Raw genomic sequence first — 13,540 nt, 5'->3', positions numbered from 1 at the left:
AGGTGGAGTCTGGTGAACACTGCCCCAGGACACGCATTTCAGCTTCGCCTTCTAATTTAATTGAGTTCTCTAAAGTGCCTGTTGTTGCACAGTAGAAAAGAAACTGTATGTTACTCCTGCCCTGTGGGCATAATACACAACTTTTCATTAGATCACTACCCAAAATCCTGCATATTCAAGGCTAAACATCTTGCAAGTACCAGGTGCTAAAGTGAAATGGATTGAAGTCAAGTGGGACCCCTCAGACAAGGCTCACTTCATCTTTCCTATTTCACAATCAGCATACTCACTTCCAGGTAAGACGAAAAACAGATGATAGCAACATCATCATCAAGTAACGAGCTAAAATGTATCCTCTCTTCTTCTCAGGTCTAGATAAAATTCTAGTAACAAGTGGTGCCTAACCAGAAGGTTCAATGTGAAACTGGAAACTACAGTTTCAGAAGACAGCAACACAGGTATAGCCGCAGGGTCAGCTGATGCTGACTACTCAATATTCTGCACTTCTGGTGCCCATTGACCTAACCCACCCTGAATAGCAGATGTTCTGGACTCTGAAACAATACCCTATCCTCCATATCCCAGATAAGGCTGAAGACACCATCCTGCAGCACGTACGTAACATCCCTTCAGTCACTCCAGGGGTCACAACTCCATACACTGTCTGGCCCACAGTTCATATTGTTAAAACCATGCTCCAGTTTGCATTGCGGGAGATTCATGTTTTGGAGGACAAGCTACACCACCAGTGTTTATGTCACCTGGCTCTTCGACAACTCCTGGTCTTTCTCTGGAGGCAGGCTAATTCCCCAACACCACCATCACAAACTTGATTGTTTTTGACATTGATTTTTTATTGATTTAAGTGGATGATTTTGGACCTTATGATGAGAAATAATCATTATTAAATAATCAAATAGAATTTTATAAGAATATTAGTTTTATAAAACTCAGAATAATTGTATATTGTTTTAAGTAACTATGGAACACTGTGTAACCATGTAACCAGCTATGCTGCTTTGAGCTCATCTGTAAAATCTGAGACCAAGACCGCATGGGCCACATAGTTCAATAATTATTAATTTTGAAATAATACTTTATTGTTTTGTATGTCAAAAGGTAGAAGCTTAGGTAAGATCAACAGAAATTAAAGAAAATGAGCTGTAACAACCTGCCTATGTCTGCCAAATTATGAAGAAACTAGGTAAAAGGTAATTCTGACAGGGGGAGATCGCAACCACCGACCCATGAACCATGGACTCTTATTACACCCCAGACTCATTTCAGGACTTCAGTGCACATAAGTGGAAAGAGGCGTGGATATTAAAATGATTTCCAGGAATTAACATGTTTATGTATGAGCGCTTGATTATAGTCTATATAATCAGCATATTACATGAATTAGGGGTGTGTTGTTGGTGAGACGATTCCCCTGCGCACCCAGCTGTTAATAAAGGAGTGTCTGCTGATCTACATCAAATTGGTGGCGATAAATTCTTTTATCCCACTTTTCAGTGACATAGTCAGGCAGCCATACCTGGAGAAAAGAGGGGGACACATGAAGATTTCATCTAGGTCCTGACCAGCAATCAAAACAGAAACATTTATTTTCATCCTGACTACTTCCTTGAGAAGTCCCAGCGTAGAGGTTGCCATCCTCATGCAGTGACAGTGCTGCAAGGCATAAGGAGCTGGGTGAACCATGACACCAGAGCAATCAATGCATACATTATTTACTCCAGTTTCTCTCCATCCAGCCTGTAACTGTCTCTGCTTGCACTTCTGGCTTCCAGATGTATGCCAGTCACAATTCTTCAGCTCAGGACTCAGAACACTTCCCCATAAGCAACATGCTTATTAAATGAGCTATTGACAGAGGTCCTCTCTACCTTAACTCAGACAGCACTGGTTTACTGGTTTCTTCCTTCCCCTCTCTCCACTCCGGTTTGCTTGTCAAAGTACTCCATGCAGGTTTTTTTTTTTTTTAAAAAAAAGCAGACAAAACAAAAAAACACAAAAACCAAGATGATGATCTGTTTCCCTGAACATTCCTCGGCTTAGTATCCCTTTCATCTGCAAGCCATAAAAGCCTGGGGCAGTGCAAAACATCAGGCTTGTACAATGGGAACACCCCATGCATTTCTGATGGAGCAGACAGCTCTGAACTCAGGCTTGTACTCCTACAGCAGCCAGACACCAGTACCACTGACCAGGATTACCACCAGCACCCCTTCCAAGGTGCCTATGGCTGGAGAATGGGTGTCAGGCTGAGCAAAACTGGGCCAGGCACCACCTCCTTCTCACGAGAAGCACCTTGGGTTTTGACAGCCTAGAGAAACACACAACTCAGATTCAGACCTGCAACATAGGTCAAGATAAATAAATAAAAACCCAGCCCTCCCTCCCCAAATATAACCCAGTGAATATATGTCTTTATACCAGGGATATTCCTTGGTGGACTGCCCCAGAACAACTCCTTGGAAAAGATGGTTCACCATCTCCAGTTAGTGTCTCAAAGATTTGGTAGAATACTGCAGCCATCCCTAGTGACCTGAGCTCCTCCACAACACCTTTTGGTGTGACTGCAACCACAGGAGGAATAACATAAGCTGTAATGTTCGTTTCAGTCTTACCATAGTTCTTAAAATAAATGCTATTGAATCAAATGCCACTGCTTAATAGGTAATATGCCTCATATAAAATGCTGTTTTCCACTGTGCCTAAGTTCTGGAGTACATCACTTCAAAGCAGTTTTGTTTTTCATTTTTTTAAAGAAACTGGAATCAAGGACAAGTTAGAGCCTTAACCTAGAATTGATTGACTTAAGCTAAGAGTGACTGACAGTTAATTAATATCACAACCGCTAAGTGGCCTCTACAAAACTGGTCTCTGTCCAGGCCCTACGGAAACAGGTGCCCACACTACAGAAGCCAGCAGCACGGCTGTACGAACTGCTATCTGAGGGACGATCAGTCAGGCTCAACCACATCAACCACCACAGCTAAGTGATCCTCTAAACAGCATTTTATTCTGAATGAGCCCCATACAGCACACAGTCAAAGTACTCTACACAAGGCTTTTGTTTCAAGTTCAACACCCACTTCTGATGCAAGTTTTCCATTTACAAATAATTTAAAAACCCCCACACTTCTCAGCATAAAAAATATAACACAGATCTTCCACTGTCTCCAACACATTTAGTCCTCAAAATCTTATTCTGCATTGTTAAAATGACAGATTTGCTTAGGTTCCAGGCAAGACTGTTCTGAGAAATGACCCAGTAAGACATACCGAATCCCGCAACTTTTCTACCCTCCACCTTCTAAGGATTACACCCAGAAAACAATAACTTTCATGCAGTCTTGCAGTCAACTTTTGAATCAGCACGACAGCATCCTAACCTTGGCTTCGGAGTCTGCACTTCTCAGAGGCAATCCAGGCCAGCCAACACTGGTCACACTGCTCTCCCGCATCTCAGCAGGGCGCAGCAGGGCACAGGCAGCAGGCAGAGACCCCCATAGCTCAAGGCAGAGGCTTTCAGCTCATATACCCACTGCCTCTCAAAAGAAGTCCTTCGGCACAAGGGGGTTTTTTTGTCTGCTTAGTTTACAAGCGTGATGCCTAAACTCCAACTCCTTCCCAACATCTGTAAAAAAAACAAACCAGGTAAAACTAAATGATTTTCTTTCAACCCCACTGCCTTCGCCCTGCCAACTCCTTCCTCCCATTCAGGGAAAACGTAGTGGTCAAAATGTTCCATAAAACACAAGTGCCACACAACCCACTTGAATCTGGCTTCCATCTATATCTTGAATAAAAAAAAGACATCACACACAAACAATTTTCACATGTTTAATGTAATGGCACCCTAATTAAGTTTACAGTACTTTAATCTCCACTAAATACTGTGTTTCAAAAGTATAATTGGAAAAAACAAACATAAAAACCACTCTTTTGGGGTAAAGTTTTAGAAACTCAACCATTTGGAGTTAAATATGCATAAATGCCTTTCAAAAAATTGTTAAGAATTGTACTTTTCACCTTCATACAACAAAAAAGTAGGTTTTGCTGGGTCTTCTCACAAGATACGGAGATCAGAGATGGCACTTAAACTTCTGAAGTCAGGGGTGTCGTAAGGTTATATCGGGACTTCCACTGGAGAGCCTGCCATAAAGCAAATGCTATAAATAGGAAAAGAATGTGCAAGAGCTCTGAAGGAGTGAGCAGCACATGCTTTGCAAGCCTGTGCTCTGACAGCCATGGAACTGAAGACTGCTAGCTGAGGAAAGCCTGCCTGAATTTCTTCAGCTAAAGTCTATTCAAAGCATACCCATCATAGAAAGTCATATGGGTAGCAATACACTGCAGGACTAGTGACAAGCTCTCCTCTGGCTTTTACCCTGGATCAACAACCAAAACAAGCAGAATGGTCACTTGGAGAAGCCACAGGAATAATAATAGGAAGTATCTGTTGCTTTTCCTATGACAAATAATTAAGAGAACTAATATGGAAGCAGAAATAGACTAGATATAAGTCTTTTTAAGGTACTATCAGCTAGAAAACTAGCAAGGCTATAATTTTATTCAGTTTCATACTTTGACTTTGAAGAGTTAAGGAAAACAAGTACACTTTGTATGAATAATCCTTAAAGAGAACAAGCTAAACTGGAAGCAGCCAATGACCCTTCATTTTCACCTAAAAGCTTAGCCTGAAAGTTTATGAACTCAAAGTCATTTAGAACAGACATAAATTTTGGGGGTAGCTGTGTTTCCTACAACTTACAGTGCTCATTTTTGCTTTCATTCCTCTAATCCAGGATTAGGGAATGGACACAAATTCATAACTGGAAAAAAATACCTTTGGAGAAGTCAATGGCTTGGTTCTAATAGGAACTTTAAATCTTCCTTCTCCTGTGCTTAAGAATGGCTCATTCTGCTGGTTCTATATTGTTTGGGTTTTTTTTTTTTAAATAAGAAAATATTCACTGGACTAAGAAAGGCATTAACATTTTACCCTTGCATCCTGCTTCTAGAGCTGCCTCCCACCTCTAAGTTCCAGCAATCATCCCTAAAGGACATGCACTAATACTCTCTTACGCTTAATACTAAAGGCCACATCCTTCCAAAGTCTCATCATTGTGAACAATTCTCCTCAAATGCATACAGAAATGCCCTCTAAAAATCTTACTATTTGTGAGAGAAAGTAATTCAGAACTTTAAGTTAGTAATTTGTTCACTTGGATGCCCATATGGTAAGAATCAGGCAGATATATTTGATTCATGCACAGGACTGATGGAGTATGTTAAAGAGAAAAAAATGCAGAAATCTAAATGAATCGCAACTTCTGGTTGAATCATATATTAATTCACAGAAGAAACTAAAAATCTCTACTTACAAAGAAAAAGGATGGAAATAACTGACAAACACTCACTCCAGCACTTTTCCTGCTATAAGAATATTGCACATTCCGATAACGTTGCACAAATTACTGGCTTTTTATAAAGACCATATATGAGGTATTAGTCTATTAATAAATAAAGAACATGGAAAAGGAAAAGCACTTAATATAACGCAACAATCCATTCTAAGTATTTAGTGAATGAAACCTGAACAAGCAATAATACATACCCTTGAGGGGAAGGTTAAAGTTACTTAGCAAACAGGCAGCTTTCAATATCCATCCGAGAAGTCAAGGGTTAACTCTCTTTTGATAAAGATTTTTAAGAATTCAAAGCCTATTTAGAACAGTGCTGCTTAAAAGGCTCATTTTGCTCATGCAATCAATCTGAAAGGTAAATTCTTATCTCAGTTCTAAAGGGAGAGCAATATGTGGGTGACTAATCTTATTAAGGGGAACCAATTTCATATACTAAACTAGTTAAGAAATAAAACAGAACTTCTGGATTGACATCAGTTAAAATATCCAGAGGTTTTGTTGTGGGGTTTTTTTTTTTCGTTTTAAACAGTTTAGACTGGTTATGTATTTCCATGGTGCTGACATTGATACCCATTAGTACTGTCTGTATTAGCAGATTCCAGCACCACAAGGCACTAGATGAATACTACAATTGTAATTTTCAGTTTTATTCTGTATTTATGCTAAGAATTTACCTTTCAAATCACAACACTGAAAAATTCTTGCTGATGGGTAACAAATCTGTCAATCTAGACACAATCTATCTATTTTTTTATTTAGACCCTTCCAGAAACACTAGGAATCTATAGGCAAGCTTATCTTGTTTAAGTTCACAACAGAGGAGTATTTAAGTTCAATAAACTGAGCTATGGTAACTACATTGCACACATGGTAATATAATAAACATAAAACAAGAGCGTTTTCGATATGCTCATCCAAACATTGTTAACGAGATATTTATATTTTGGAAGAAAAAAAAAAAAGACCTGATGTGCACACAAATTTACATACATGAATATTCCTTAAATAAGTCAAGGGTTATTCAAATCCTAAAATCTTTTCAGGCCAATGAAAGGCTGCTTGGAAATAAAAGTAATTCCTGTATCACTCTGTCAGGTGAAGCACAATCTTAACATATTCCCTCTTGTTATTTTCCAACTTTAAAAAGTGTTTCACTGCTAATACATTTGCAATGCTGGACAGAGTAACAAAGACCCAGGTAAGTCATATTTCTACTGCTATTTTGGGTAAATTATCTAATTTGCACAGTAAGTCCATACCAGGTAAAAACTGCAAGTGAAAACTTGGAAAGATGTGATAAAAAAAGCAGCACTTCAAAATTAAAGTATTTACTCTGCTGCAGTCCATGCACCAAGTAACTCAAACAGTCCTGAATTGGCATATATGAAAAAATTAATTACATTTATGAAATTAAAAATATATATATTGTGTTGAAGTTCAAATTTATGGAAAGTGTTAACTAAACTGAAATACATTTTTCTCCCATTCTAAGCAGTTAATGAGACATCTACTTCCCAAATGCACGTTGTTTCTATTCTGAAGATTAGTTTAATCTACAATTTCTTTATGGCAGTTAAGTGTTTTTTAGAACAAACAGTTCAAAGAATTTTTTCCATGTTAGAACAAAACCAAGAAAGATTATGAAGGTGTTGAAAGAAGAAAAGAGATGAAAAGAAAGCAAACATTATTGTCCAGAACAGTCTGTATAGGTGGTAACCATGTTTCCTCGTCTCTGTGTGACAGTCCTACAGTGCTTGCTGGATCCATGAAACCTGGTATCAGTTCGCACTGCGTGTCGGTGTGCATTTTCGAAGTCACTAAACGAAAACATTTTTTCCATATTTTCAAACACATCATCAAACAGTCCACCTCCAAAGGAGAACTCTTGGAAAGAACGTCTTTGCCGATTGTGAGCTTCCCGATGACTTCGGAAGTGATTTTCAAAGTGTTTTTTGGACCGTGAGTTTTGACTAAAGAGGTCAAAGTCTTTGAACAGATCATCAAAGTTGAAATTAAACGACTGATGGAACGGGCTTCCATTATTTCCTTGTCCTCCATGACGGCCAAACTGATCATATTCTCTTCGTTTATTCTCATCTGATAACGTTTCATATGCTATTTCCATTAAAAAAAAAAAGTTTAAAAAGTTTATTTATAGTCCCATCTAAAAAAGGGAAAAAAAAAAAAAGAAAACCATACACAAAGAACAGCTTTCTCCCACTCCCTCAACAGGACAAATTTCAAGCAAGACTTTCATTCAACACACAAGCCCAATCAAGCTCAACATTTTTCCAATTCAAAATAAAGTTATTTATAATAATAAATACATTTATAATAATAAATATAGCCATACTATCAGGACAGATTATATCCTCAAAATTTTAAATTCACATAATACAACACAGTTTAACTAGCAATAAAGATTAGTGCTTACGTTTGAAAGAAAACAGCAATGACATGTGATGAGAAAGACTGAAGGGGGATGAGTTTTACCTAACAAAATGAACTGCTTGTGCATTCCTAACCCAGAAACACAGTGCAATGTCTGCAAAACAACTTATCAGTCAGCCAGCAAGTTCTAGCCACACCACAGTTACAACTAAGCAACAAGATAAACATCAAGAAGATAAAGGAAATGTAATTCCATGTCCAAATTCTTGATTTTTCAAAAGTTAAACAATAAACTCAGATTTTTTCATTGGTTATACCCGAAATGGAATTAGGTTTCCATCCAATCTTTGGTCCACAACTACAGCTACTGGTGTTTCAAGGCAGAAACTCTGACAGATAATATACCCATGCTGATAATGTTAAATATTTTAAATGCTTCCATTTTCTTATCTGTCAAAGGCTTGCAACTGTTCTATATACTTCAACATTTACTTAAGAGAGAGTCCTCCTTCAATAAGTGCTAACAACTGCAGGAAGTATCTAACAGGACTGTCCCTCCCTTTCACTGTATTAATGACTACCTTCCTTTCAAAAGAACTTTTCTGCAGACAAGAAGGTAAAACCCAGAAATCTCTAATTAGCTAAGTCAGGAGAACTACAAAAATAAATGGATGTTATAACAGAGTCTACAGGGAGCAGAAGTGGGAACACCACCTTTTTCAGAAACCCTTTTTCTATTGTTGATTATTTGCTTCCAGCATTATAACTTATCCCTAAACATTTATGAATGGTGTATTCATTCCTAGGACCACAGGATAATTCAGGTTGGAAGTGACCTCAGGAGGTCTCTACTATAACCTCCTGTTCAAAGTAGGGTCAGTTATGAGATCAGACTAGGTTACTCAGGGCTTTAATCCACTCATTCAAAAAAAAATCTCCAAGGTTGGAGACTGCACAACTTCTCTAAGTGTTCCAACACTAGCCTATCCTCAAGATGAAAAAGTTTTTCCTTATAACCACTCTGAACCTCTTGCACTTGTTGTCTCCTGTACTCCTCACCTTGAACCACTGAAGCACTTTGCTGTGTGTTTTTTTGATAATCTCCCCATCATTACCAGAAGGTTGCTGTTAGGTCCCCCTGAAGTAATCCTGAGCTGGATCTTACTAGACAGATCAAAAGATAAGAATTAACCCCCTATGGCTAAAGTTGTCCTGCTGCCAAGTATTTTTTTGTGAGAAGAGGCATAAGCCAAAAAGCTTAATAAGCAGGAATGCATAAACTGTGTAAAAAGCCTACCTATATGCAAGGACACAGAAACAAGTCAGATATCAATATCAGACACTGGACACCACTGAAATAGAATTAAGAAAAAAACCTTTTCACCTCTTATTCATTGAAAAACAGAGTATACCCAAGTCATCACATTTGCTCACAGATATAAGCCATGCATCAAATCATAAAGACTAAGGTTAGCATATATTACCTTCAGCAATTTCTCTAAATTTTGCTTCTGCACCAGGACTCTTATTTTTGTCTGGGTGGTATTTCATAGCCAGCTTGTGAAATGCCTTCTTGATCTGGCGGTCAGATGCATTTTTTGGAACTCCTAAAATATCATAATAGCTCTCTGTAGCCAGTATTAATTCGGTTATCATTAAAATGCAGAGAGCAAATGTGAAGACAGATTGCGTAGTTGACATTTCTCTGCTTCCTAGAAAGAAAAAGAAATATACTTAAAGAACAAGTTATTTCAGGTTCCACAACAACTTAAAGGTACAACTACAATCTGGAAGAGGAGAATCTGTATGTTTTAGGAGTCACTCAGTGCCATACATGTAAGCTTGTTCTTTCACATGTGTCAAACTCCATCCCCCTAGTTTCATAGTCACAGAGTATGTAAATGAAAATACCGCAAATTCACATTTCACATGCATCACAAGCATGCTTCAGTGTTCATCTTTGTTTTACACCTATCTTTGTGCATTCTCCCACAGAGCTGTTGAAGTAAATATACATTTCACTGTATCAAACAGTTCACGCTGGCAGACCTGAACTAGCTTTGAACTAACCTCAAGTTCTAGGACCACAAACACAGCACCTCTAAATTAAGCGCAGGTTGCAAAAACCCACTCAAAACATGAAGACCAATTCACTGATTTCCTTGTGCAACAGTAAGAGCCTGAAAATACCAGTGGCCCAGGGATCGACTGTGAGGTGCAGGAAGACAAGACTGTTAAGGACTCATGCTCAGCTTCAGACAGTCATTTAACTGATCTAAGGTGAACATCATAAAGAGTAAAACACCCATTTAAAGTACGGAGTTCAGTCAAGTAGGGCACATTTTCCTTTACAATGAGCTGGGCTTAGCTTACTTTCATATTAGCTGTACTCTAAATAAAAACACCTACCATATATCTTTGATATCCAAGAATTAATAAATACCACTACATAAAAATGTTTATATATGAAACTCTCAATGTCTGAACTCAATTCAAAAAAGGAAGTCTTGTATACAAGACAAGCAGTTTCAATAATAATTAAAAGTTGTAACTTTTTTCAGTAACATATTTGTCCAAAAGTTACATTTTGAAACAAACTGATGCTAGAACTCAAGGAAAAAGCTGTGTCATAATTCAGTCATAAGAAAAATCAGGTCCACATAGCAACATAATCTTTCATGACTTTTATGAAGGACAGAAGGAGTGATCAAGTGATTTTCCAAGGCCTGTGCATATTATATTTAAAACAGAGTATAAAAATGCGAACGTTCCAAGACAGAATTGCTGTCTGGTCACCTAACCAGCATGATGTATGAGAAGGCCCTGAACATGCCAGAAGCAAAACATTTCCCTCACCACATTACACTGATTTGAGTGTACCATAAATACAACTCAAAGAGATGAATAGTATTACTTTCCTGACAGTTGAATAAACTAAGCCTGAAGTCCAAGTACCATGGAAGTTAGAATACTTGTAGACAGTATGTAGCCCAAACATTTGTCACACCGAGTTCAAAATTTTTGATTATCAAATCAAATTTTGATAATCAAATCTTTGATTATCAGGGACATAAGACAACTAAGCCTTTAATAAGAAGCTCATATCCTCTAAAGAAAATTAATACTCAAGCACCAAAAAAAGGAAGAAAATACCATTTCTAATAGGTAAGTCAGGGGGCTAAAATAAGTGTTGTGAGGCAAGAGCAAAAAGCTCATAAGATTAGTGTACCCATGCCCTCTTAAACATTTCTTTGGCTAGCAGCCTGAGTGATATCAAGTGTTAAGGAGCAGCAGTTGAAACAAATTGAATTTTGATCGGTGTACTTAAATACCAAACAGACAGTTCTCTCCAGTATTCTTCATGCATACCAGACATCTTTTAGTGCAAGCCTTTCCAAAGCTTTTCCACATATTTGCTCTTACCAGTTCACTAACCTGAAACTTTGCCACTTGGGCACTAAGAACTACACATACCTCCACACTTTTTGGGCTTTCTTCCTGTTTGTGCTTTACAGATGCAGATTTACAACTTCATCTCATACGTGAGCTTGGTTTTATTTTACTTCATTTCCCCACACCTTCATTGTGCTTGTATCATCACCTGCTGCATTCTCTTAAGGCTAACCTCCCTGCTTTTACTATTATATACTGAGAAGAGCTACTAAGAGCAGTTTATGTCCTTCATTAAGGGTCAAACCCTCTTTTACAACTCTCAAGCTCATCTGAGCCCAAGAACCTCAAGCCACACTCCTCCTTTAAAGCTTTCTGCTCTACCTAACCTCAACTTCTATTATTTTAATAGTGACTTACATCTTAGTTTTCTTTTTTCTACAGTTTTACATTAGGATTTCTGTAATGCAGTTCTATGCCACAAAACTGCCCCTAGTTTTATCTGGATTTCTAAACGATATTAAAAAAAAAAATCAGTACTGAAGTTTCATTGTTTTTTAAATGTTTAAAACTAATGTAAAGTGCAGATTTAATACTGCCCTTGAATAACTCAGTAAAATTTAAATATAAGAATAAAATGAAATATAAATGAAAATCAAATACAAATTCTATTCCAATATAAGCAGCATTTTAAACTTATGAGGTTATCACAAAGACATAGCAAGTTTTATATTTGGAGACTATCAGCAATTTTTGAATTTACTTTTTTAAAAAAATACCTATTTCATATGCTGTCAGCACTTAGTGTTGCTATTGTTAAATAAGATGTTAAATGTCCGACCTCTGCCCAGCCATCCCTATTTTTACAATCGCTTTCAAAATAAAGTATCTTTTAAACTATTATTCTGCTTATGTCTCTTCTCCCTCGGTTTCTCAATAGAAAAGGGACAGCTAGGTTCCACTTTCCAGGCAGTGCATAGCAGTTCCTTAACCCACATCCCAGAATTCATTAAGTTCTTTACACTTCTTGACATTAAGCTCATGTCACAAAACAGTCCCACCTAAAAACTATGAAGAACTACATTTTCTTTGGGTATATGTAGCAATAAAGGTAGATATTTTACTAACACAGATTAACTAACTCTGATGGATAAGTAGCTACAGATCTCAACCACTATTAAACTTGGTATACAAAGTATACTGTCTTAACGTTTATCAAAAGTATTATAGCTGTGATAACAATCAGTTTTTTATCAGTTCATCAACATTTATCAATAGCTATACAATGAAGTGATGTTTAAGGATGATGTACCCGGAAAAAAGTCTGTCACATACAAAAAATAAGGAGCTACTTCCATTTTGCAATGCAAATGTCCTGTTCCATCCCTCTCTGAAAGTAATTAGCAAAGATCTTAGGTAAATACTCATATTTCACGAAGTCTCACATACTCAAAAAACCCACAGCATCACTACTGTTCTGATTACATGAATTGCGATGCACTATCTAGTGAAATTCTAATGTTGTATAATTATTTTTGCAATCAACTTACTAGCAGTAATAAAGTTACCAAAGTTTTCCATCGATTCTCATATCACGACTAACCCGATGAGTAAGCAAGTCTCCTAGTCCGCTACCAGCTACAGTAAAGTCTGTCAGACTCCAGGGCTTGTACAGCTCTTGGCCTCTCCTATACTGACCGGAAAGCAAATCTAGAAGGCTCCTGAATACTGCTCTGGAGAAGAGGGAAACGAGACGGAGCCTCCCCTGGCATCACCCTCCCTTGCCAGACCCCTAACGAACCTCGCCAGAGCCGTACCACAACGCGAGGCCGAGCCAGACCTCGGCAGATGACACCAGCGACAATAAGTGACGCTGTCCCCCCTCCACGCCGGACAGGCTTGGGAAAGACCACAGCAGACGGGCCTAGCGAGAAACAAGAGTCCAGAGAGACCCAAAAGGAAAATAAATCCAGCAGGCCGAGTCCCAGTGCCCCCCCCTTCCCACACAGTACCCAGCGCGACTCCCCCAGCCGGCCCCGCGCCCCTCCACGGGCCCTCCGCGCCCACCTGCCCGCCTGCTACCTCAGTACCCCTTCGCACCCCCAACGTCTTCCAGAGCGGCCCAGGCCCTTCGCTGCCGCCCCGCTCGCCGCCGCGCCCTGCCCTCACCTCCCCTGGGCCCTCGTTCGCCGCCGCCAGGTCAGAGGCCGCTGCCGCTCAGCGCCGCGCGCGCCACTCCCGCCCCTCCGGCGCTCGCGCAGGCCCACCCACCCCCGCGCCCCGGCCGCGATTCCTACACGAAGCGCTGCGCCATTGGCCGC

The 13,540-nt window shown here is 39.0% G+C and overlaps 1 protein-coding gene across 3 annotated transcripts; it reads right to left on the bottom strand.

Annotated features, from left to right (window-relative positions):
* Positions 1-3,838: 3,838 nt before the first annotated feature.
* Positions 3,839-13,486, bottom strand: DNAJB9 (DnaJ heat shock protein family (Hsp40) member B9). 3 transcript variants are annotated; one of them, XM_074903104.1, is made up of 4 exons: positions 13,389-13,464; positions 13,021-13,143; positions 9,314-9,541; positions 3,839-7,553 (listed from the first exon to the last, which is right to left on the bottom strand). In XM_074903104.1, the coding sequence occupies exons 3-4, from the start codon at positions 9,528-9,530 to the stop codon at positions 7,123-7,125; spliced, it is 648 nt and encodes a 215-aa protein (XP_074759205.1). In that variant the 5' UTR covers positions 9,531-9,541; positions 13,021-13,143; positions 13,389-13,464; the 3' UTR covers positions 3,839-7,122. The 3 variants fall into 3 exon arrangements, with proteins under 3 accessions (XP_074759205.1, XP_074759206.1, XP_074759207.1); XM_074903105.1 differs by lacking the exon at positions 13,021-13,143 and having other exon boundaries at positions 13,389-13,486; XM_074903106.1 differs by lacking the exons at positions 13,021-13,143; positions 13,389-13,464 and adding an exon at positions 13,302-13,343.
* Between the last annotated feature and the right edge of the window lie 54 nt (positions 13,487-13,540).

The sequence above is a fragment of the Athene noctua genome, chromosome 3 (genome assembly GCF_965140245.1).
Source record: "Athene noctua chromosome 3, bAthNoc1.hap1.1, whole genome shotgun sequence".
Lineage (NCBI taxonomy): Eukaryota > Metazoa > Chordata > Aves > Strigiformes > Strigidae > Athene > Athene noctua.
This window is presented reverse-complemented; position numbering and strand designations above follow the sequence as displayed.